The sequence below is a fragment of the Equus quagga genome, chromosome 4, assembly GCF_021613505.1.
Source record: "Equus quagga isolate Etosha38 chromosome 4, UCLA_HA_Equagga_1.0, whole genome shotgun sequence".
Lineage (NCBI taxonomy): Eukaryota > Metazoa > Chordata > Mammalia > Perissodactyla > Equidae > Equus > Equus quagga.
Window position 1 is genome coordinate 121,048,101 of NC_060270.1, and position 21,722 is coordinate 121,069,822.

The 21,722-nt window shown below is 38.0% G+C and overlaps 1 protein-coding gene across 3 annotated transcripts in view; it reads left to right on the forward strand.

The window, feature by feature from the left end:
- The first annotated feature begins 17,902 nt into the window (after nt 1-17,902).
- The window catches only part of NUP35 (nucleoporin 35), a 37,970-nt gene continuing 34,150 nt past the window's right edge, over nt 17,903-21,722 (forward strand). The window contains exon 1 of one of the 3 annotated variants that reach the window (XM_046659235.1): nt 17,903-18,013. In XM_046659235.1, the coding sequence (XP_046515191.1) occupies nt 17,974-18,013 (40 nt within the window). In that variant the 5' untranslated portion in view covers nt 17,903-17,973. Of the gene's footprint in view, nt 18,014-18,474; nt 18,626-20,105; nt 20,205-21,722 lie in introns of those variants that run through there. The other 2 variants (XM_046659236.1, XM_046659237.1) reach the window with 2 other exon arrangements.

The following is a 21,722-nucleotide window of genomic DNA, read 5'->3' on the forward strand; positions in this document are numbered from 1 at the left end:
AAACAAATAAAGAGCCTTCTTAGCAACCTGAAAAAGATAAGCAGAACAAAGGTATTGGAACATATGATAAAATTCTACTTATTTAAGGTTAATGTTTTTTAAATGTTTTGCTTACTTTATGTTTTAATATAGGTTTATGATTATATATAATTCGAATTGAAAACCCAAGAAGTATTTAGATTTTTGGAAAACCAAAGAAATATTTTTCTTAGATTCTTCTGGGAAAAATTTAGACCATTATATTGATTTAAAGACAAAGATTTCAGAAGAAATGGAGTATAGGATTTAAAATTGTTATTGCAGTTTTACGTTTGCATCCCTTCTTCTCTACCGAAACTTGATTGAAATGTATGACTATAGCACTTGGAATTTTTGTTTTTTACATGTGACTTGGGGAACCTACTTTGATTCTGATTGGTAATTTCACTGGTGATGGGGAAACCTCTTGAACTTGTCAGTGTCATTATTAGAAACTCACATGGTTCAAATATGTATAGAAAGTACCCCTCAAAGTAGTTTTTCCAAATAGTCTTGAATGTAGCAAGTATAAATCAGAGTATTGTTTTATAATGTTATCTAGTGAATTAACTCAATGAATGAATACCTTCATAAGCAAAACTATAATACATTTTAAAGTAACAAATGTAGCACAATGAATTATTTGGTTTTGCCAGGCGAATCTAAATAGTTGATTTTTCTGCCCAAGGATCCTGAGCATATTTAGTCACTCTGTAGTTATTTAAGAATTTAAACCAGAAGATTTGAATGTTTTATATTCTTGTAATACATATAGTAGCATTTACAGTTAACAAATTTATGGTTTGTTTCCATTATTATACTTTTAAACATAACATAGTTAAACTTTTCTATTTCAAGTGAAGTTTTGACTTACTTATTTTATATCTATATTTATAATGTACTCTTTATTATTTCTAGATATTGATAAACTGTAATAAAAATAATAAATTTACTATTTCCCCCTGTTAATATCTTTATTTCTTTGAGGTTACTTGTTTTAAAAGACTTAACACTTATTTGCTGTCAAATTCTGGGTTAAAAAAATCTGTTGGGAGCCAGCCCTGGTGGTCTAGTGGTTAAGATTCGGAGCTCTCACTGCTGCAGCCCGAGTTCATTTCCCGGTCAAGGAACCACACCACCTGTCTGTCAGTTGTTGTACTGTGGTGGCAGCTCACATAGAGAACTAAACTAACAACTAAGATAGACAACCATGCGCTGAAGCTTTAAAAAAAATCTGTTAGAAGGACACAAAATTATACCTTTTGGAATATAAATTAGTTTAAGGTCTATGGAGATTTGTTGTTCTAGCTAATTCAGGAAATGAAAAGCTAAAGTAAGGTCTTATAATTGGCATTACTGGGGGTGAATTGGCAGTGAAAATTCAATAGAACATCCTACTACTTGAAGTCAAGAGAAGATGCCGGATTACTCTGGGCTTAAACCACTGACTGTTCCAACCATGACAACACTGAGACTGTTTGGACAAAGTCCGGCTCCCACCTCCCGCCTTCACACATCGGGACTTGTTCTGACCTCAGTGCTGACTGTTTTCTCCCTCACTCTCTGCTTTAACCACACTGGCTTCTTTCCTATTCCTTGAAAATGCATAATCAAGACCCCATTTCATTACCTGCCGTTCCCTCTACCTGCAACACTTTTCCCCCAGAAACAGCAGATCTTTGCTCCAATGTTATCTTCTTAGTAAAGCCTTCTCTGACCACCTTATTTAAATTTGCCCCCATCCCTAAAACTTATATCTCCCTTTCCTGTTTTATTTACTGCATAGCCCTAATTATTACCAACATTCTACATATTGTACTTATTTATTACTTTTTCCATCAAAATTTGGGCTCCCCATGAGGGCAGAGATTTTTACCATGCTGTTTATCTATACCAATGTATATTCCATTGCAGGCTTTCAAAAATTGCTTGTTAGGAGGAAAGGAGGGAGGAAGGAAGGAAAAAAAATTGATGCATGCTGTTGTGGCAGCCTAATAGTACCCACTGTAGATTACAGTTCAAACTCTGGAATGACCCAAAATGTACATCTGTAGCCATGTCTGATAGTTCATGAAGGTGACAGCTTGAAATGACAGGTATGAAACAGGATCCACATAGGACCCTAAGCAGCAGCAAATATGAGTGTCCTTTTCCTAAGGTAAAGTCTTCTACCAAAATTATTTAGAAATTAAAAAGTTGATCAAATAACCAGCAAGAGTATTCAATATATGGTATTTTGGATTCACTGAAGATATGAAAGAACCGGGGCTCATGTGGCCAATTATCAATTTATTGTCTCTGAGCTCCAAACCCACTCTTCCTTGCCCCTGCAAAAAGCAAGATGAGCCATTGAAATATTTTTCCTTTGACAACTGGCATGATGTTGAACTTTGTCAGTAGAAGTCACTGTGTTGGAGAGAGCTTTCAGGATTAAGGCACATTTCTACCTGGTTCTGGTGTGCTCTCTAGGCAGGCTCCTGCAGTACAGACAGCTTCCTGGGAGCCAGGATCCTACAGTGCTCACAGCTTCTCTACCGCTGGTCCTGTAGTTCTGGTGGCTTCTCCAGCACTTGGCACCTGTTGCATCCTGAGGCCAGCGGCTTTCCCAGATAATGCTCTGGGCGGTTTTATAGCAGAGTATCTATGATGAGAAACCTTGGTCAACAGCTTTACTTAGCATCCTAGAGGGTGGATTTCCAGCAAGTTCTACCAGTCAACACAACAGTGATATCTCTGCCATTCAGTCAGCCATAGTTTCACTCTGCAATAAGATCCAGATTTCAACTCCAGGGTTCCTCTTCCTTGAACTCTCATCCCCAGGGATGGCGGCTGTTCTTTACATCTGCTGTTCCTTTATTGTTCAGAGTTTTATTTACTTCTTTCTTTCTAACCAATCCCTTATTACTCTACTCCTGTTACAGTTAATAAATCTTTGTATTAAACTTTCCCTGTTCAAATTATTGTGTGATTTATCTCTTCTGATTGGACCCAGACTGATGCAGCCTATAATTTACAGTCAATTATTTTAATAATTGTCCTTGTGGAATATTTCTAACAGTAGTTCAAGCTATTTTACAATCATGCAGATTGTGATAATATAAAAGCTCAAATGGCAATTAATGTAGGAATTTTTTTGAGAGTCTAGTTCTATCAATATAAATACTGCTCAATGTAAGAATATATACACGATGATCTGATGTTGTTAATGCTTGTTATCTACAGAGTGGTGAATCCTTCAAAGTTAAAAAAAAAAAAAAGCACACAAATAGTGCAATTTGGTTTGCTCTTCTGTTTCTTACCCACTCTTCCCACCTGTATGTCATTCCAGTAGGAGAGGAAATGTGTTCTATTCTTGCACTAAGCCTGCACTCCCCTCTTTCCACAGTTCAGTTCTGCTAACTTTGTGAATTTACTTCATAATAGTTGTAATTACTGCTAATGCAACTTCATGAACTCTGAGGGGTAAATGACAACAGATAATGCCTCACCACTAGAGATTTGTTTAAATACACATTTTATAGAAGCAAATGTGTTCTTCTCTGAAATAAGGGCCTGAGCTCTGACGTCAGATTGTCTTAGTTTAAATTTCTACTCCACTGCTTACTTGGGCAAGTTAACTTCTCCAGGCCCTTCACAGAGTTGTTTTAAAGATTAAAAGAGATAATGAAAGCTCATCATTTAGCACCTAGTTCTCAACAAGTATTAGTTACTATTATCATAGTAGTAAAAGTATAATAGTTACCGGAGTGGGATCAAGCTGGCAGCCTCACCTGATAAACTTACACCCTTAGAAATGACTGAAGAGACAGATAAGTACATATATAAATCTTCAAGAGCACAGGAACATAAGAAACAATGTCACCAGTGGAGTAGAAATTTTGAGCAATTTCTGAAAGATAACATGGGACTAGGGATAAAAGCAACCACAGCTCAAATCACGTCACTTAGGACTACAGTGTTGGTGGAGTCATTGCAGAATTGCTCTAAGCTCAGAGACTATGCATGGATACTGTCCGGGGAAGGAGTATTTTGGTGAGGGCTGGGAATGGGGAGCACGAGGGGGTGAGATGTGCATTTGGCCAGCTCCTCCCCACTTCCTTGTGCTGAGGAACTAGCAGTGAAGGCCTTTAATAAAACAGGGATGTGGGTGCTTTGGCTAGTGGGGCAGATAGCTACTGAGGAATAAGGAGCATTCTCCCCGCCATTGAAAAGACAAACTCCCCAAATGCCCCTAATGGCATTTAGCGTCATTCAAATAGTGTGATGTTTATGCAAGAAGAGACAGATCAATGGCACAGAATGGAGTATAGAGTAGATCTATGTATATGTGAGTATGACTTCTCTTGTTCTGGCCACTGATAGTGGCACTAGAGCAACTGAAAGTTTTATGCTTTCCCAGGAGCCTTGTCACATTGCTTATATTTTCATATTGCATTTGTAATTAACTATAACTCCTGCTTTTTTTTTCACATCTCCATATTATGCTTTTTGGGGGGGGCCAATCTAAATAGAATTTAAATATAGGTGAAAAGATGTCATACTCAAAAAGTAAAGATAATTTAATAAAGAATCTAATTACAAAGGTGTGGACAGAGTAAGGGAACATTCAAGAGATGGAGAAGCGCCTTGATCTAGCAATAGTGGACAGCCATTGCAACCACTTGGATGGAACGTGTGGGGGCGAGGAGAGAAGGTACCAGAACATTGAGAGAGCTGTAGCCATAGACAGGAACTGCTGAATAGGTGCATTGGCCTTAGGTAAAGGCACACAGCCATTGCCAAACTGTGGCATGACAGGGAGGGAAGCCCCTGAACTTCTCTTCCCTCCTGTCCTCCAATCTCTTCCCTGTGACTTTAATAGGCCAAACTCAGCTGGAAGCAGGAAGTCAGTGGAGCCCAGGATGATGCAGTCTTTAGATATAGATCTCCTGGAGTGCAAGGCAGGACAGAAAAAGGTGGAAGGTAGATCTATAGGAGCCAAGAGAAAAGATCCAGCACACTAAACATTGAAAATCATTTTGGATCCTCATTCTGTCACCTCCATATTTATTATTATTCTTGGTTTCATAAAATCTGTGAACTTTGTAAGAATGCCATAGATATCTTTATTCAAGTTATTGACAAAAGCGTTCAACTGCCTAGCATAGAGCAACTCTACTTATATATATACTTACAACTGAGATAAAATGGACCACTCCCTTGAAAAACACAACCTACCACAACCCATCCAATATGATTAGAAAACCTGAATAGCTCTACAATGTTAGTTTGGAAACTGGCCGCTGTACACAGAGGGCAGGGAGAGACTAAGAAAGAGGCAGGCCATTCCAGATTGGTATGTGGCAGGTTTAATAAGCAAGGGAACTTACATATGAGGCTTGTCTTGGGTAGGTACAGGATGAGTAGACTTCCACATCCATCAGTCAGAATCTTAAAAGTTTATATAGGGCCTTACCTGTGTTCAGTCACATGCACATCCAGATGGTCTCAACAGCACATTACTGTCTCAAGGCTGTGTCCTTTAGGCCACTTCTAGTTTGGGAAAGGCAAGTGGAATGCACATTCCAAGGATGGAGGAGGAGATGAGCAGCCTCTGATTGCCCGGGTCCAGCTTATGGGTCAACCAGTGGTCACGCCCTCTTGATGACCTCCTCTAGCATATAACTATTAAGTAAATTGAATTAGTAATTTAAAAGCTGCTAAAAAAAGGAAACAACCATGGTCAGATTTTCCTAGAAGTTCATTGGAGAGTTCTACCAAATGTTTAGGAGGCATTAACACCAATTCTACAAAATCTCTTCCAGAAATTGAAGAGGAGGGAATACTTCCCAATTCATTTTATGAAGCTAGTATTAGTCTGATACCCAAACCAGACCAAGACAATATAAAAAAACAAAACTACAGCCAATATCACTCCTGAAATATAATTGCAAAAATCCTTGACAAAATATTAGCAAGTAGAATTTTGCTATATATAAAGAGAATTATATAGCATGACTGAGTGGGGTTTATTTCAGGGATGCAAACCTGGCTCAACATTTGAAAATCTGTCAGTATAATCCACCATATTATAAGGCAAAAGAAGATACATCACATAATAATGTTAATCAATGCAGAAAAAGTATTTGACAAACTTCAATACCCATTCAACACCCTCCCAGAAAAATGAGAAGAAGGGGGAACCATCTCAACTTGATAAAGAGAATCCACAAAAAACCTACAGATAACATTATAGTTAATGGTGAAAGACTGAATACTTTCCTCTTAAGATCAGGAACAAGGCAAGGATGTGCATTCTTGCCACTCTTCTTCAAAATATTGCTGCAATTTCCAGCCAGTGCAATAAATCAAGAAAAGGAAATAAAGGGTATACATTTCAAAGAGGAAGAAATAAAAGTGTTCCTTTCTATGTAGACAGCACAATTATCTACATAGAAAATCCCAAGTAATCTACAAAAATACCAGAACTAATAAGTGAGTTTAGCAAAGTTGCAGGATACCAGATAAATATACTAAAGTAATTTGCATTTCTACATACTAGTGATGAACACTTGGTTACCAAAATTAAAAATACAATACCATTTACAATCACTGAAAAGAGAGAGAGAGGGAGATAGACTTACATCTTACAAAACATGTATAGAACTTATATGCCCCAAACTACAAAATGCTGATGAAAGAAATCAAAGAAGATCTAAATAAATGGGGCAATATACTGTGTTTTTGGATTGGAAAACTTACCATAGTAAAGATGTCAATTCTCCCCAGACTGATGTATAGGCTTAATGCAATTCCTATCAAAATCTCGGCAGGAATTTTTATAGATATAGATAAGATTATTCTAAAATGTATATGGAAGGGCAGGGAACAAGAATAACTACAATAATTTTGAAAAAGGAGAATAAAATTTACTTACTATATAGCTATATGACTTACCATACTGCTACAGTAATCGAGATTGTGTGTATTGGCACAGAGATAGACACATAGATTAGTGGAACAGAACAGAAAACCCAAAAATAGACCTACACAAACACGCTTCACTCAACTGATTTTGGACAAAGGTGCAAAAGTAATTCAATGGAGGAAAGATGTCTTTTCAACAAATGACGCTGGAGCAGTTGGACATCTGGACTTCAATAGGCAAAAAAATGAACCTGGATGCAGCCTGATACCTTCAACAAAATTTCTTAAATTTTGTTGAAAAATTCACTCAAAATAGAACACAAACTTAAATGTAAGACTGTAAAATTCTATACAAAAATTCTAGAAAAAACAGGAGAAAATCTTTGGGATCTAGGGCTAGGCAAAAAGTCCTTAGACTTGACACCACACTCATGATCCATAAAAGTAAAAATTTATAAATTAGACTTAATCAAAATAAAAATTTTTCTCTGTGAAAGACTTCACTAAGAGGATGAAATGATAAGCTACCAAGTGCAAGAAAATATCTGCAAACCACATATCCAACAAAAGAGTAGTGCAAGGAATATATAAAGAAATCTCAAAATGCAACAATAAGAAATCCGTCTAATTAGAAAGTGTACAAAAGACATAGAGAGACATTTTACTGAAGAGGATATACATATGGCAAAGAAGCACATGATAAGATGTTCAACATCATTAGCCACCTGGGAAGTGCAAGTTAAAACCACAAAGAAATATCACTACATACCTATCAGAATGGTTAAAATAAAAAATAGTGACAAAACCAAATGTTGTCAAGGATGTGGACAAACCAGATCACATATATGTTGCTGGAAGGATTGTAAAATGGTACAGCCACTCTGGAAAACAGTTTGGCAGTTTCTTAAAAAACTAAACATGCAACTACCATTTGACCTAGTAACTGCAATCCTGGGCATTTTCTGCAGAAAAATAACAATGTATAACAATACAAAAACCTGTACATGAATGTTTGGAGCAGCTTTATTTGCAATCGTCCAAACTGGAAACAACTCAGATGTTCTTCAGTGAGTGAATGCTTAACCAAACTGTTGTGCATTCATACTGTGGAATACTACTCATCAACAAAAAGGAACAAACTACTGATACCTGCAACAACCTGGATGGATCTCCAGAGAATTATGCTGAGTGAAAAAGCCAATCCCCAAATGTTACATACTGTATTATTTCATTAATACAACATTTTTTTTGTTTGTTTTTTGGCTCCAGAGTTTGGCTTCCAGTGTTTTTTGTTTTTTGTTTTTTTGGTGAGGAAGATTGGCCCTGGGCTAACATCTGTTGCCAATCTTTCTCTTTTTTTTCCTGCCCAAAGCCGCAGTACATAGTTGTATATCCTAGTCGTAAGTCATTCTAGATCTTCTATGTGGGAGGCTGCCACTGCATGGTTTGATGAGCGGTGCTAGGTCCACGGCCAGGATCCAAACCAGTGAACCCCAGGCCACCGAAGCAGAGTGCACAAACTTAACCACTGGGCCAAGGGGCTGGCCCCAGTACAACATTCTTGAAATGACAAAATTCTGGAAACAGACCAGATTAATGGTTGCCAGGGGTTAAGAAGGTGGTGGCAGGAGAGGGAAGTGGGTATGGTTATAAAATGGAAATATCTTGTAGCTTGATCAAATTGAAATATTCTGTATCAGTGTTCAATATTCTGGTTGTGACATTGTATTATAGTTTGGAAAAAAGTTACCATTGGGGGAAACTGCATAAAGGATATATAGGATCTCTCTGCATTATGTTTTACAACTTGTGAATCTACAAATAGCTCAAAATAAAAAAGTTTAATTTAGAAAAATATTAACCAAAAAAACACAAAGTACCTGACTTCATGGAGCTTACAATGTAGTTGGGGGGATAGATATTATTTTAAAAATTACAGAAGTCTGTAATTCAAATTATGACCTTGTCTAGTTATAAGGGAAAACTTTCCTGACTTCTGAGTGACATTTGAGATCACTTCTAAAAGATAAGTAGGAGTTAACTGAGGGGGAGTGGGTTGTTGGAGACCTTCCAGAACTCAAAGAACACATGTAAAGACCCGGGGGTGTAAAGGAGCATGACGCATGGGAGTAATGGAGAGAAGGCTGAGTGGCTGCAGCAGGGAACAAAAGGAGATGAGATGGCATCAGGTGAGACTGAGCTGTTAGGCCGGATGAAGCAAAGGCTTGTAGGCAGCCTTAGGGTTTTCGTGTTTTAGAGCAGTGGAAGAAATTGAAAGCTTTTAAGCAGGAGAGCAACTTGCTCAGAATATTATTTTTAAAAGCTCACTCTAGCTGCACTGTGGAGAGTGGATTAGGGAAGGAGGGTAAGACTAACCAGGAAGCTAAATCCAATTACCAGATGGTAAAGCTGGGATGTGGTTAAAGCAGTAAAAATGAAAAAAAGTAGATGTATTTGAAAGGTATTTAGGAGGTAGAATTCGCAGTACCTGGCATTGGACTGATGTTGGAAAGAGGTTTTCAAAGCCATTTCAAGGTTTCAGGCTTTAACAACTAGATGGCTGATGGTGCCATTCTCAGAAATAAATATTCATGTTTTATAGAAAGGACCATAAGTTTGGCTTTTTCTACGTGATTTTGAGGTGCCTTTGAGATATTCAAGTGGAAATGTTGTGTAGACAGTTGAATATGTAAATTTGGACCTCAGAGAACGATCTGGATTGTTGGTATGAATTGAGAGTCATTAGGGCAAAGGATGTGGATGAGGTTATATACAGAAAGAGTTTAGAGTAAGACCAGACCATAAGATGGAGGCTCGGGAACAGCATTTCAAGGCTGGACAGGGGAGGATAAGTCAAGAAAAGAGACTTAGACATATGGTCAGGGAAGTAGGAGGGAAACCAAGGGAGTCAAAGACACTCAGAAGAATTTTGGAGTATTTAGTGTGAACTAATGCTATTGAGAGTTCCAAAGACTGAAAATGTCTTGGATTTAGCCTCATGGAGGTCTTTGGTGACCTTGGCAAGAGCTGTTGGGTGGATTAACGGGGGAAGAAGCCAAATTAGTTTATTAAAAGCTATGTAATATGCTGAATCACAGATAAGAGTGTTAGGATAAATTTCAGTTAGTGAATACATATTACATATAATGTATTTCTATCACCAGGTGAATAAGTCAATGTATTACATATGAGGTAGCTACCATTATTCCCACTATTCAGATTAAAAAACTAAGTCCTAGAGATGTTAATGTCACACAACTATTAAGTATTTAAAGTCAAGATTTGCACCCGTCCTCAACAAAATGCTACTTCACTAAATGAAGACATTATCAAGTAAGAAAAGATTTATTTTTTTCATTGATTTTTCACTCTCATTTTTTCACACGAGCTGGGACAGAATATATGACCTTTGAACACCCTAGAATTTAGGCTTATTGATTAAAAAAGAATTTAATGAGGGGAAAATGTCAAACATACACAAAATTATAGAGAATAGCATTATCGATTAACCATCAACAGTTATCAGCTCACGGCTTTTCTTGTTTAAAGGACACCCTCGGCCATCCTCCTCCTCCCCTGCTCCTGCCCTCCCCTACTCCAGCAAATTATTTCAGGGCAAATCCCATACAAAGCTCTTTCTAAAGTCAATCCTATATTTTTTCCAACGTCCATTTTGCCTGCTATAAACTCCCAAGGGGCTTTCAAATATCTGATTAAACCCATCTGATCGTTCAAATGTAAAAGCAGGAAATAAAATTCAACCTGAAAGTTATGTTTTTTTAGAGTAGTTTTTCACAGCAAAATTGAGCAGTAGGTACAGAGATTTCCCATGTACCCTTCGCCTCCCCACATGCTTAGACCCCCTCATTATCAACACCTCCCATCAGAGTGATACATTTGTTACAATTGGTGAAACTACATTGACACATCATTATTACTCTAAATCCATAGTTTACATTAGGGTTCACTCTTGGTGTTGTACATTCTATGGGTTTGAACAAATTTATAATGACATGTATCTACCATTATAGTATCATACAGAATAGTTTCACTGCCATAAAATTCTTCTGTGCGCTGCCCATTCATCCCTCCCTCCCAAAGTTATGTAAGTTTTTTAAAAATTTGAGTTCATAATAGTTTACATCATTGTGAAATTTCAGTTGTACATTATTTCTTGTCTGTCACCACATAGGTGCTCCCCTCCATCCCCTGTGCCCACCTCCCACTCCCCTTCCCCTGGTAACCATTGAACTGTTTTCTTTGTCCATGTGCTTGTTTATATTCCACATATGAGTGAAATCATCTGGTGTTTGTCTTTCTCAGTCTGGCTTATTTCGCTCAGCATAATTCCCTCCAGGTCCATCCATGTTGTTGCAAAGTGGATGATTTTGTCTTTTTTCATGCCTGGGTAGTATGCCTTTGTATATACATACCACATCTTCTTTATCCAATCATCAGTCGATGGGCACTTCGATAGTTTCCATGTCTTGGCTATTGTGAATAGTGCTGTGATGAACATAGGGGTGCATATGTTACTTTGGATTGTTGATTTCAAGCTGTTTGGGTAGACACCCAGTAGTGGGATAGCTGGGTCATATGGTAGTTCTATTTCTAGTTTTTTGAGGAATCTCCATACTGTTTTCCATAGTGGCTGCACCAGTTTGTGTTCCCACTACAGTGTATGAGTGTTCCCTTCTCCCCACACCCTCTCCAACCTTTGTAATTTTTAGTCTTAGTGATTATAGCCATTTCAACAGGCATAAGGTGCTATCTTAGTTATCTTAGTGTAGTTTTGATTTGCATTTCCCTGATGATTAGTGATGTTGAACATCTTTTCATGTGTTTATTGGCTACCTGTACATCTTTTTTGGAAAAATGTCTGTTCAAATCCTCTGCCCATTTTTTGATTGGGCTGTTTGTTTTTTTGTTGTTCAGTTGTGTGAGTTCCTTATATATTAAGGAGCTTAAACCCTTATCGGATATATGATTTGCAAAAATTTTCTCCCAATTGGTGGGTTGTCTTTTGGTGTTGATCCTAGTTTCCTTTGCCTTGCAGAAGCTCTTTAGTCTGATGAACTCCCACTTGCCTATTTTTTCTTTTGTTTCCCTTGTCTGAGAAGACATGGTATTTGAAAAGATCCTTTTAAGTTTGATGTCAAAGAGTGTACTACCTATATTATCTTCCAGGAGTTTTATGGTTTCAGGATTTGTCTTCAAGCCTTCATGCATTTTGAGTTTATTTTTGTGTATGGCATGAGATAATGGTCTACTTTCATTCTTTTGCATGTGGCTGTCCAGTTTTCCCAACACCATTTATTGAAGAGACTGTCCCAAAGTTATGTGAGTTTTGATGTTACTATTTCACTTCCAGTAGGTGATAGGAAGCATTTAATTGATTAAAACACAACAGAGGAATCAGCCAAACTCATGTTTCCTTTGATATTTGGCTGTCCCCTTTGTGCCAGTTGTTTACTGGAATGATCAGAAAAAACTCATAAATTTCCAAAAGTAATACTGTTTTAATCTATAAAGATGTAGGTTTGGTCATTATTATTTATAGAGGCAAATAACCACTAATGGACTTGTATTTTTCTGGACACCATCTCCACATCTTAAACACCATGAACCTCTTTTGGGGATCACTTGTCCTTGGGCCCTATGAAGCCATGGTTCCTCTGTGTGCTTTATGTGACATCACAGTCTAAGTGACTGACAGCCCATGTTACACCAACTGCCAAAGACTGAGATGATGAGCACATGAGTGACAAGATGTTCCCTCTCCTTGCTCTCTTTCCGAAGGTGACAAACTCCATCCTTTTCCTAAAGTCTTACTAAAGGTGGGTATCTTTTTTCTTCATTTCAATTTCTAAAAATTCTTAGTTTTTATTTTTAAAATAGACTGAGAGTGAGATGTTAAGATAAACAAGTTGAATTTATATTTATGTACAAATACTGCATATTAACAGACACTTATAACTAAGATGATGGTATTCAGCATATGTGATAGATACACAAGCAGTTTGGCTATGTATATATCAAATACATTGAAAATAGATAAATTTTTAGATTTCACATATTTATGAATTTTTAAAAATTTGTTTTGAGTCTAGAAGAAAGTTGAAATATATATAGCCCAGAGCTAATTTTGAGGTTGGCCTCTCTGCAGCCCTAGGTATTTCAGGGGTCATCTGGAGGTGTGAGAGTCAGCCGACAGTTTAGGGGGCAAGAACCCTGAGTTAGTGGGACTTGTATTCTTCCATTTTTTCCCCCCCAACCAGAGTAGTTCTGTTGTAGGTATTAAGTATCTGCATAATACCTTGTTTAAAGAAAGGATTCCCCATCTAAGTTTGAAAATCAATGTCTAAAAAAATAGCACTTTGATGAAATCTTTTGTCAGTGGAGGGCAGCATTCAGGGAAGCACAAATCCAAGTGTTCCACTTTGTGATATTTTATTTAATATGTTCAGAAAAGAAAGTAGGAAAGCAAATATTGTAATTAAGATAACAATATTCATGTACAGAAGAATATGGTGAACATGCGTTATTTCTAAAGATTGCTGTTTAACAAGAAATTTTATAAAAAAGTAAAATTGTGCCATACAAGTATTTCTCATTCAAGATAATCCAGGTATGAAAATCTCATTTTACCAAAAAAAAAGATAATTATAACTACAAACAGGTCTTCATTTTATAATATAAATAATAAGCACTTCTGATAGAATTAATGTGCAAAATTATGATTTTAAAAATCTGAAAACATGCAAAATTGCATCAAATAAGTTATGTCAGGTAATTACCCTTTATTCAATGTTTATTTAATTAGAGCTTGTCATTAATTTGTTCATTCACTTACTTTTACAACATATATTTATTGAAAAGAGATAGAAATATAGAAAAGAAAAAGCTATGGTCCCTGTCCTCAAGAAAATCCATCTAGTGGGGCCGAAAAGAAAACTTACAAAGCAAGTATCTTACAGCAAATGAGCTGCAGAAATAATGTGTTCCAAAATGGGATGATGATTGAGGGCTGGCAGGGCTGGGGCAAGTTTCATGGCGCAGGAGAGCTGCTACTTGTAGGAAGGACAAGACTTTGTAAATTGGGGTGGAAAGCAAAGAGATGCTAGGCAGGGGGGTGCTGTGAGCAAGGAATACAATGTGAAGATCCTTCACAGGGTAAAGGTTTGTAAAGGGGAATAATGGGAGAACTAATGGGAGCAGAAGGTTAGGGTGAGAGGGTAAAGAGGCCTTATTTTTGAAGCCAGGATTGTCAATCATACTAGGTGAATGTGTATTCCCTTTAGTGGTGCCTATTGAAATCTCTTGATGCTCCTACCCTCCTGTCTCAATCTGTTTGGCCTGTTATAACAGAATAGTATAGACTAGGTGACTTATGAACAACAGAAATTTATTTCTCACAGTTCTGTGAACTGTGGAGGCTGGGAAGTCCAAGATAAGGCACTAGCATATTTGGTATCTGGTGGGAGCCTGCTTCCTGATTCATAGACAGCAGTTTTGTGGCTATATCCTTACACGTGCAGGTGGAGGTGGTGAGGGGAGTTTTCTGGGATCTCTTTCATAAGAGCACTAATCTCATTCATGAGGGCTCCACCCTCATGGCCTAATCACTTCCCAAAGGCCCCACCTCCAAATACCATCATATTGGGAGTTAGGATTTCAACTACGAATTTTGGGGGACACAAACATTCAGTCTATGACACCTTCCGCCCTAAGAGACTCTGTTTTTCCCCTTTCCTTGCTGCCCGGGTGAGAATGTATCTAGTGTAATGAGGGACATTGTTCGGTGTCATGCATTGCACACGTGAATCTTGTAGAGCTGAAGAAAACAGGCTGCTGTAGAGAATTGGAAGTCAGTGAGGGGTTTTGGGTAGCCAAGTAACATGAACAAAGAAGGGAGTATTGGCTAGTGGTGTGTTAGATTTGGTGGGGGCCACTGAAGGCAGGAAGATGTAAAGAGTTAACTGAAATTGTCTAGGAATTGAGGAGGGAAAGAATAGGACTTGTATCTGATGGTTTGATGGCAGGTAAGGTGGAAGCCAAAAAAAGCAAAGTGGCCCAGGAACTAAGCATAACCACCTTTCAAAGTAGGTATTGTTTCTATTTTACACAAAATAAAATCTACAGAGATTTAGTACAAATTCAAATAATATAAGATTTAAGTTGGAAAGTTGGGCTCTGAATTTAGGTCTGTTTGGCTTTAAATTCTGCTCTAACACCCTGTGCTTTTAATTTTCAGTTTCTAAGAGACTAACAGAAAAAGGGACAACTGGAATAGGGCTAGTTTTAGGGGTAAGATGAATTTGTTTTTAAGGTTTGATGCGTTGGTAGGTGTTTAGCACGCATCTGGAAAAGTATCATTTGGCTTTAGAAAGAAGTGGGGCAGACAATAGCGGAAATTATTTGCATAGACGTGACAACTGATGAGGACTCCAAGGGAGACCATAAAGAACTGAGGAAGAGAGAGAGGACAAAGGCTTGACTAACAAGATTATGTCCAGGTGAGAATGAAATGGGATTAGGTATGGAAAATACAAGGAAAGAGTAGAAAGTTGTGAGGAGAAACAGGAAGCATAGCATCACCAAAACAAGGCAAACACTCATATATAAGGAGAGATCGTCAAAGCTGTTGAATACTGCAGAGTCAAGGAGACAGGTCTAATTTGGCAATTAGGAGAAAAATAGTTGGGGTCAGTGGTTTCAGAAGAGGATTTACACAGGAAGCAGTGTTTAGTGAACTGGTGAAGTTAGGGAAACAGACCATCTACTAAAGTCTGTAGACCTTTTTTTTGGATCTTGAAAAAAAGAAGACATGTGAAAGAAATTAGTACATGATAGCTAGAAGAAAAAGCGACTTCTAGGAAAGGTTTTTTGATATGGTAAACTGGGCATCTTTATAACTTAATAAGGAAAGAGCCAGTTGAAAGGGTAGAAGATTGAAATGAAAGTGAAGAAAGGAAAATGACTTTCTTTCTTAAAGGAAAAAAGTTTTTAATTTGAATACTAAAAATAATAAATAACACCTAATAATAAATAACACCTCTAATCAACCACTAAAACTTATATAAAGTGAATTACAGGCCCTTCTTAGCCCTCCAATTTACAAACTCCTCTCCCCCTCCATCTTTCCTTTTAATGGTTTGGCACAAATGTTTTCCAACTTCTTCCCTTATTTAAACAAGCATCTCTCTCTTTGCATCTGTGCCCAGATATACTTTTTTTGTTAAATGAAAATAAAATGATGCCATATATATGTTTTCAAATTGCTTCTTTCAGTATATCAATCATGGAGATTTTTCTAGGTCAATACACACACACATATCAAATCCACCTTAGTTCTTTTTAATAGATGTATAATGTTCTTTTGTTTGGCTAAATCATAATTTATACAGAAATTCCTTCATTGATGAACCTTTCTTGGTACCTAAATTCTACAAAGGAGATTGCTGGGTGTGGTGGGCTGAATGATAGCCCCTAAAGATAGGCACACTCAAATCTCTGGAACCTATGAATGTTAGCTTATATGGCAAAAGGTACGTCGCAGATGTGATTATTAACTCAATCATCACAACTGGATATTGAAGTGGGAAGATTATCCCGGATTATCTGAGTAGGCCCTAAATGTAATTCCACATGTTCTTATAAGAGGTAGGCAGAGGGAGATTTTACTATGAGAGAAAAAGGCCATGTAATGACAGAAGCAGAGAGAAGCAGTGTCAGAGAGAGAGAAGATGCTATGCCTCTGGCTTTGAAGGGAGAAGACAGGGCAAAAGCCAAGGAATAAAGTTAGCCTCCAGAAGTTAGAAAAGGCAAGGAAAAATTTTCCCTTGGAGCCTTCAGAAGAAACCAGTCTTCCTGACACCTTGACTTTAGCCCCATAAACTCATTTTGAATTTCTGGTCTCCAGAACTATAAAAGACAAATTTCTGTTGGTTTAAGCTATCAAATTGGTGGTAATTCAGTATGACCTCATCTGAACTTGATTGCATCTGCAAAGACTCTCCAAATAGGGTCATATTCATATGTACTGGAGGTTAGGACTTAAACATATCTTTTTCCACAGTTCAACTCATATGCTTGTTAAAAAAAAAAGGTCAAGTCATCTGTAAGCGGTTTTAAATTTTAATTTCTGGGAAGTTGCCACTTAATGCTGGAATTGTTATTGCCTTACTCAAATTACAAAATTCTTACTGGATTTGGGATTTCAGGAAATCCCAGAGGAAATAGTGACGGAAGTTGGGTGGGTATTTTGAGGATAATGAGTTTGGTATGGACCAGAGAGCATCCTGGAACATAAACATGTAGCACATCACTTTTACAAAGTCAGTAAGTGAGCAAAACTAAACAACATATTTTTGTACACACCTATATAGAATGTGTGTGTGATATCGGAATATACTCTAAAGAAAAGCACCAAAGTGAGGGGAGGACAGTCGGGATGGGACAGAGAGCAGCACACAGGATTCCGCGCTGCAGTGGGTTCACGGATGTTTATTATTAGCCTCTGTTATTTAATATCTTTTGTATGTATTAGTATGTAATAAAACAGTAAGTATGCGTTATGCTTTAATATAAAATTGCGCCTATATCACACAAAATTTTAAAAAATGGCATACATATGGTAGAAAACACGCTTTGAGAATGGGCTCTTACTTGGAAAAGCTGACAGACGACAGAGCACTAGGTAAACTCACGCTGACTATAAAACCGTGAGTAAAAGAACTTGTGCTTTTATGAAACTCAAGGAGCAACCAATCAGGAGGCTCACAGCATCCTGAGCTTTGAGCAAAAGCATTCCCAGAACCAGTTCCCACGCTGGTTTATCCCCTTACCAGTGAAAGCCGCCTCCCAGATGCTGAGTTTGCGCAGACTATTGCCCTATTCCAAAATGACGGCTCCGGCGCCCACTACCTAAGTACGGCGCATGTCCGGAAGTTGCGCAACCCCATAAGGTAGGGTGCCCCTCCCCATGGGGAGAGTTTCCGCCATTTTTGAAAATCGGAAGGTCTGGAGCTAAGTGCAGTTGCCGCCGGGATGGCAGCCTTTGCCGTGGAGTCCCAGGCGCCCACGTTGGGTGAGTGAGAACCTGCTTTTCCTCGCTGGCACTGCGGTCCACGCCGTCGGCCTGGCTGCGGGAAACACTGACAGGCAGCGGTCATCAGGCTCTCCTCTGCTAGTTTGAGTCGCGCAGGGGGAGTCCCTGGCTCGGCCCCAACTTCCCGAGAGGCCCCCTGCTCCAGGCGTCGCCGCACTGCCGCTACCAAGGCGGCTCCGGGAAGCCGCGGGCCCTGGGGAGGGGGAGAAAACGGCCGTCGAGTGGTGACTGAGCCGTTTTGTGCCCCGACACGACAGCCACACCACACCTGCCCATACCTGAGACTCCCCCAGTGCCCAGTACGCGCTGCTGGGTTCCGGGATCCCGCGAAGCGTCGATGGGAAGGAACTGCCCGGAGTACACGTGGGTGGGCGGTGCCCAGGAGGTGGGGTTGCAGGCCTCCGCTCTCTGGTCACCTAGGCTTCTAGTTCCTGAGTCCTTCCGTCTTCTGGGCTTTGCAAAAAGGAATGTGTTATTAATGGACGCTTGAGTCGAGCGACATTTATTTAACCAGGTGATGACAGCCATCGAGATATTGGCCTTAATAGGAAGCCTGGAATTGGCATCTGCCTTTATCTTGAGAGTGACCAGGTATTGTAGGTGGTCTTTTCCTATAATTAGTCACGTAGTGAAAATTCATTCCATTATTTAATGGGGGGCCTTGCTGAAATTTGTTGTCGTTGGAGAAAATGTACCGAATTAACAGGATGTCGATTTCCTTTTTGTCTCTTGAGTTTTGGGACTTGTGAGAACCGTCGAAAATTTTAGAAGAGAAAATAAACTGTCTGCTGTCATAGAGACATTTGAAAATTGGGTTACGTCTTGCTGAGTTTGGAAAAGAGCAAGCGCTATATCTATCAGTAGAATGAGTGTTTTTGGATTTGAAGGCTATATAATGCCATCTTTTGTGCAAAATAAGTTTCTTTTGAGAATTGAGTAACGAACTGTTTTAGTGTTAGTCATGAGAAACTAAATGCATGTCAGTGCAGATACTCGGCTATGTTTAAACTTGTGTACAGATGTTGGTCTAGGTATTTATGTTTTGTATTATTTTAGAGATCAGAAAACTGTTCATTTCCAGTTCGAGAGTTTTGTACTCAACAGAAACATTTTGGAGTGCATATTTCTTGGGGTTACAAATGTGAATAAACCTGTTCCTTTTTTATTGCCTGGTCAGAAATCTGACATGAACTGATATTAGTTGTTCAAGCCCATATATTGCAGATATTCCAGGTGAGGAATAAACATTTTCTCGGCACCTGATGATATCTTAAAACTAAGGGTTACTTCGGCAAACAGTGCTAGCCGAGTAAGATATAATGCTTATTTTAGGAGTACAGACTGTGAAATGGAATGTAAGACTTGCAGGATCCATTGGTATAGTTGACTTTAAGGGATATTTATCCCGAGGGGTGGTTAATGACAGTTTGTTTGAGTCCTTTGTGCTCTCCTCGCTCTGGTCCCTTCTACTGTATCACAATATATCTCCAGATATATCAGAACTTTTCTTGACTTAATTCTTCTTATACTTGCCCTGTATATGTTTTTTCTTTTGGAGGATGGGAGAGTGAAGGTAGTTGGTGGTACCTAAAATTTTGTATTTATTATGGTGGAACAGATAAGCATATATCTATTCAGAATATGCTTTTGGTGTGTAATGTTCTTTGGAAATATGTAATAGTACCATAGTAACATAATAACTAGCATTTTAAAATAATTACAATGAAACTATAGTTCTTTACACCTATTTCAGTATTTGTTTTATTCTTTTCCAGAATTACTTTGTCTTTTTCTCTTTTATATGCTTGCATTGTTCATATCTAGGTCAACTGTAATGAGAAATAAGAGGAAGAATAAATAATTGACAGCATTTGGATAGCAAGAAACAAATTTTTCTTGTGTGTGAGAGGAAGATTCACCCTGAGCTAACATCCGTTGCCAATCTTCCTCTTTTTTTGCTTGAGGAAGATTAGCCCTGAGCTAACATCTGTGTCAGTCTTCATCTGTTTTGTATGTGGGATGCCTCCACAGCATGGCTAATGAGTGGAGTAGGTCCGGGCCTGGGATCTGGACCCACAAACACTGGGCCACTGAAGCAGAATGTGTTGAACTTTAACCACTCAGCCATGGAGCCGGCCTCAAGAAACAAATTTTTGATACTCTTTAGAAGTTAAGTAATACTTAATAAAGACTGTATAAACAACATAGCAAATGTTTGACTTTTCTGAGTGCCATGAGTCACATTCCGCTTTTCACTTAGTTGAAAAATTAAATTTTCATCAGCAGAAATTGCAAATTTTACATTTATACGTTAGTTACTCAGTTTTTGCTATTATAAGATACTGTTGGAATAATAACTAATATTTGTTGAATGCTTACTGTCTATTAGGCACTGGGCCAAGTGTTTCACTTGTTATAATTCTAATCAAAGCTGTGTGAGTGGCTACTACCATTATGCCCATTTTGCTGAGATAGTAGAACCCAGGTTTCTGACTCCAGAGCCCTTGTTTTCCTTACTGTGCTACTTTGCTCTGAAATTAGACTAAGTATGGCTTCCTTATTTCGTAATGGGAATAATAATACCTACACTGTACTCTGTGTGAAGATTAATTTTGAATTGATTGTGGAGTGTCAGTTCTCTTTTTAAATTGGTTGTGACTTTTATTGATTATTTCTAACTTTAAAATGAATGATTTTAAAAAATGATCCAAAGAATAATCTTTCCAAATCTTTTCAGTCTGTTTCTTAGTTGGGATGCTAATCATCACTGTTATTTCATATGTGCTCTAATGTGTGTATGATTACACCTTTATTATGAAAATGATTTGCAATTTTTGTGTATGGGGAAGAAAAAAATGGGACATGTAGTGAGCTAAACACATCGTGTTTGGTTTGCTAAGGAGCTTTGTGTGAGTGGATAGTGCGCTCTATCCTTGTTTTTGATTGTTATATAGTAGAAGCTGACCCAGAAATGGAAAGAGGTCATTCTGTATGTATTAGGGATTTTTTTTAGATAATAAACTAAAATTTTTAAATTTAAAGATAAATGTTGATTCTTAAACCTGTGAGGAAATGTAAACAAAAACAGCTGTCAAAGATTAATATTGTTAGTACAAAATACTTTCACATTTTTCTAGAAATAATTTTTATTGGTTTTTAAAATAATAACTTCAACTATGGTTCTGGTATTTAGCAGGTTTTGTTTTTGTTTTAATTTTTGTTGAGTTAATGATAGGTTACAATCTTGTGAAATTTCACTTGTACATTATTGTTTGTCAGTCATGTTGTAGGTGCACCCCTTCACCCTTTGTGCCCACCCCCCACCCCATCTTTCCCCTGGTAGCCACTAATCTGTTCTCTTTGTCCACATTTTTAAATTCCTCATATGAGTGGAGTCATACAGAGATTGTCCTTCTCTAACTGGCTTATTTCACTTAACATAATTCCCTTAAGGTCCATCCATGTTGTTGCAAATGGGATGATTTTGTTCTGTTTTACGGCTGAGTAGTATTCCATGGTATATATATACCACATCTTTATCCACTCATCTGTTGATGGGCACTTAGGTTGCTTCCATGTCTTGGCTATTATAAATAATGCTGCAGTAAACATTGGGGTGCATAGGACTTTTGGAATTGCTGACTTCAAGCTCTTTGGATAGATACCCAGTAGTGGGATAGCTGGGTCA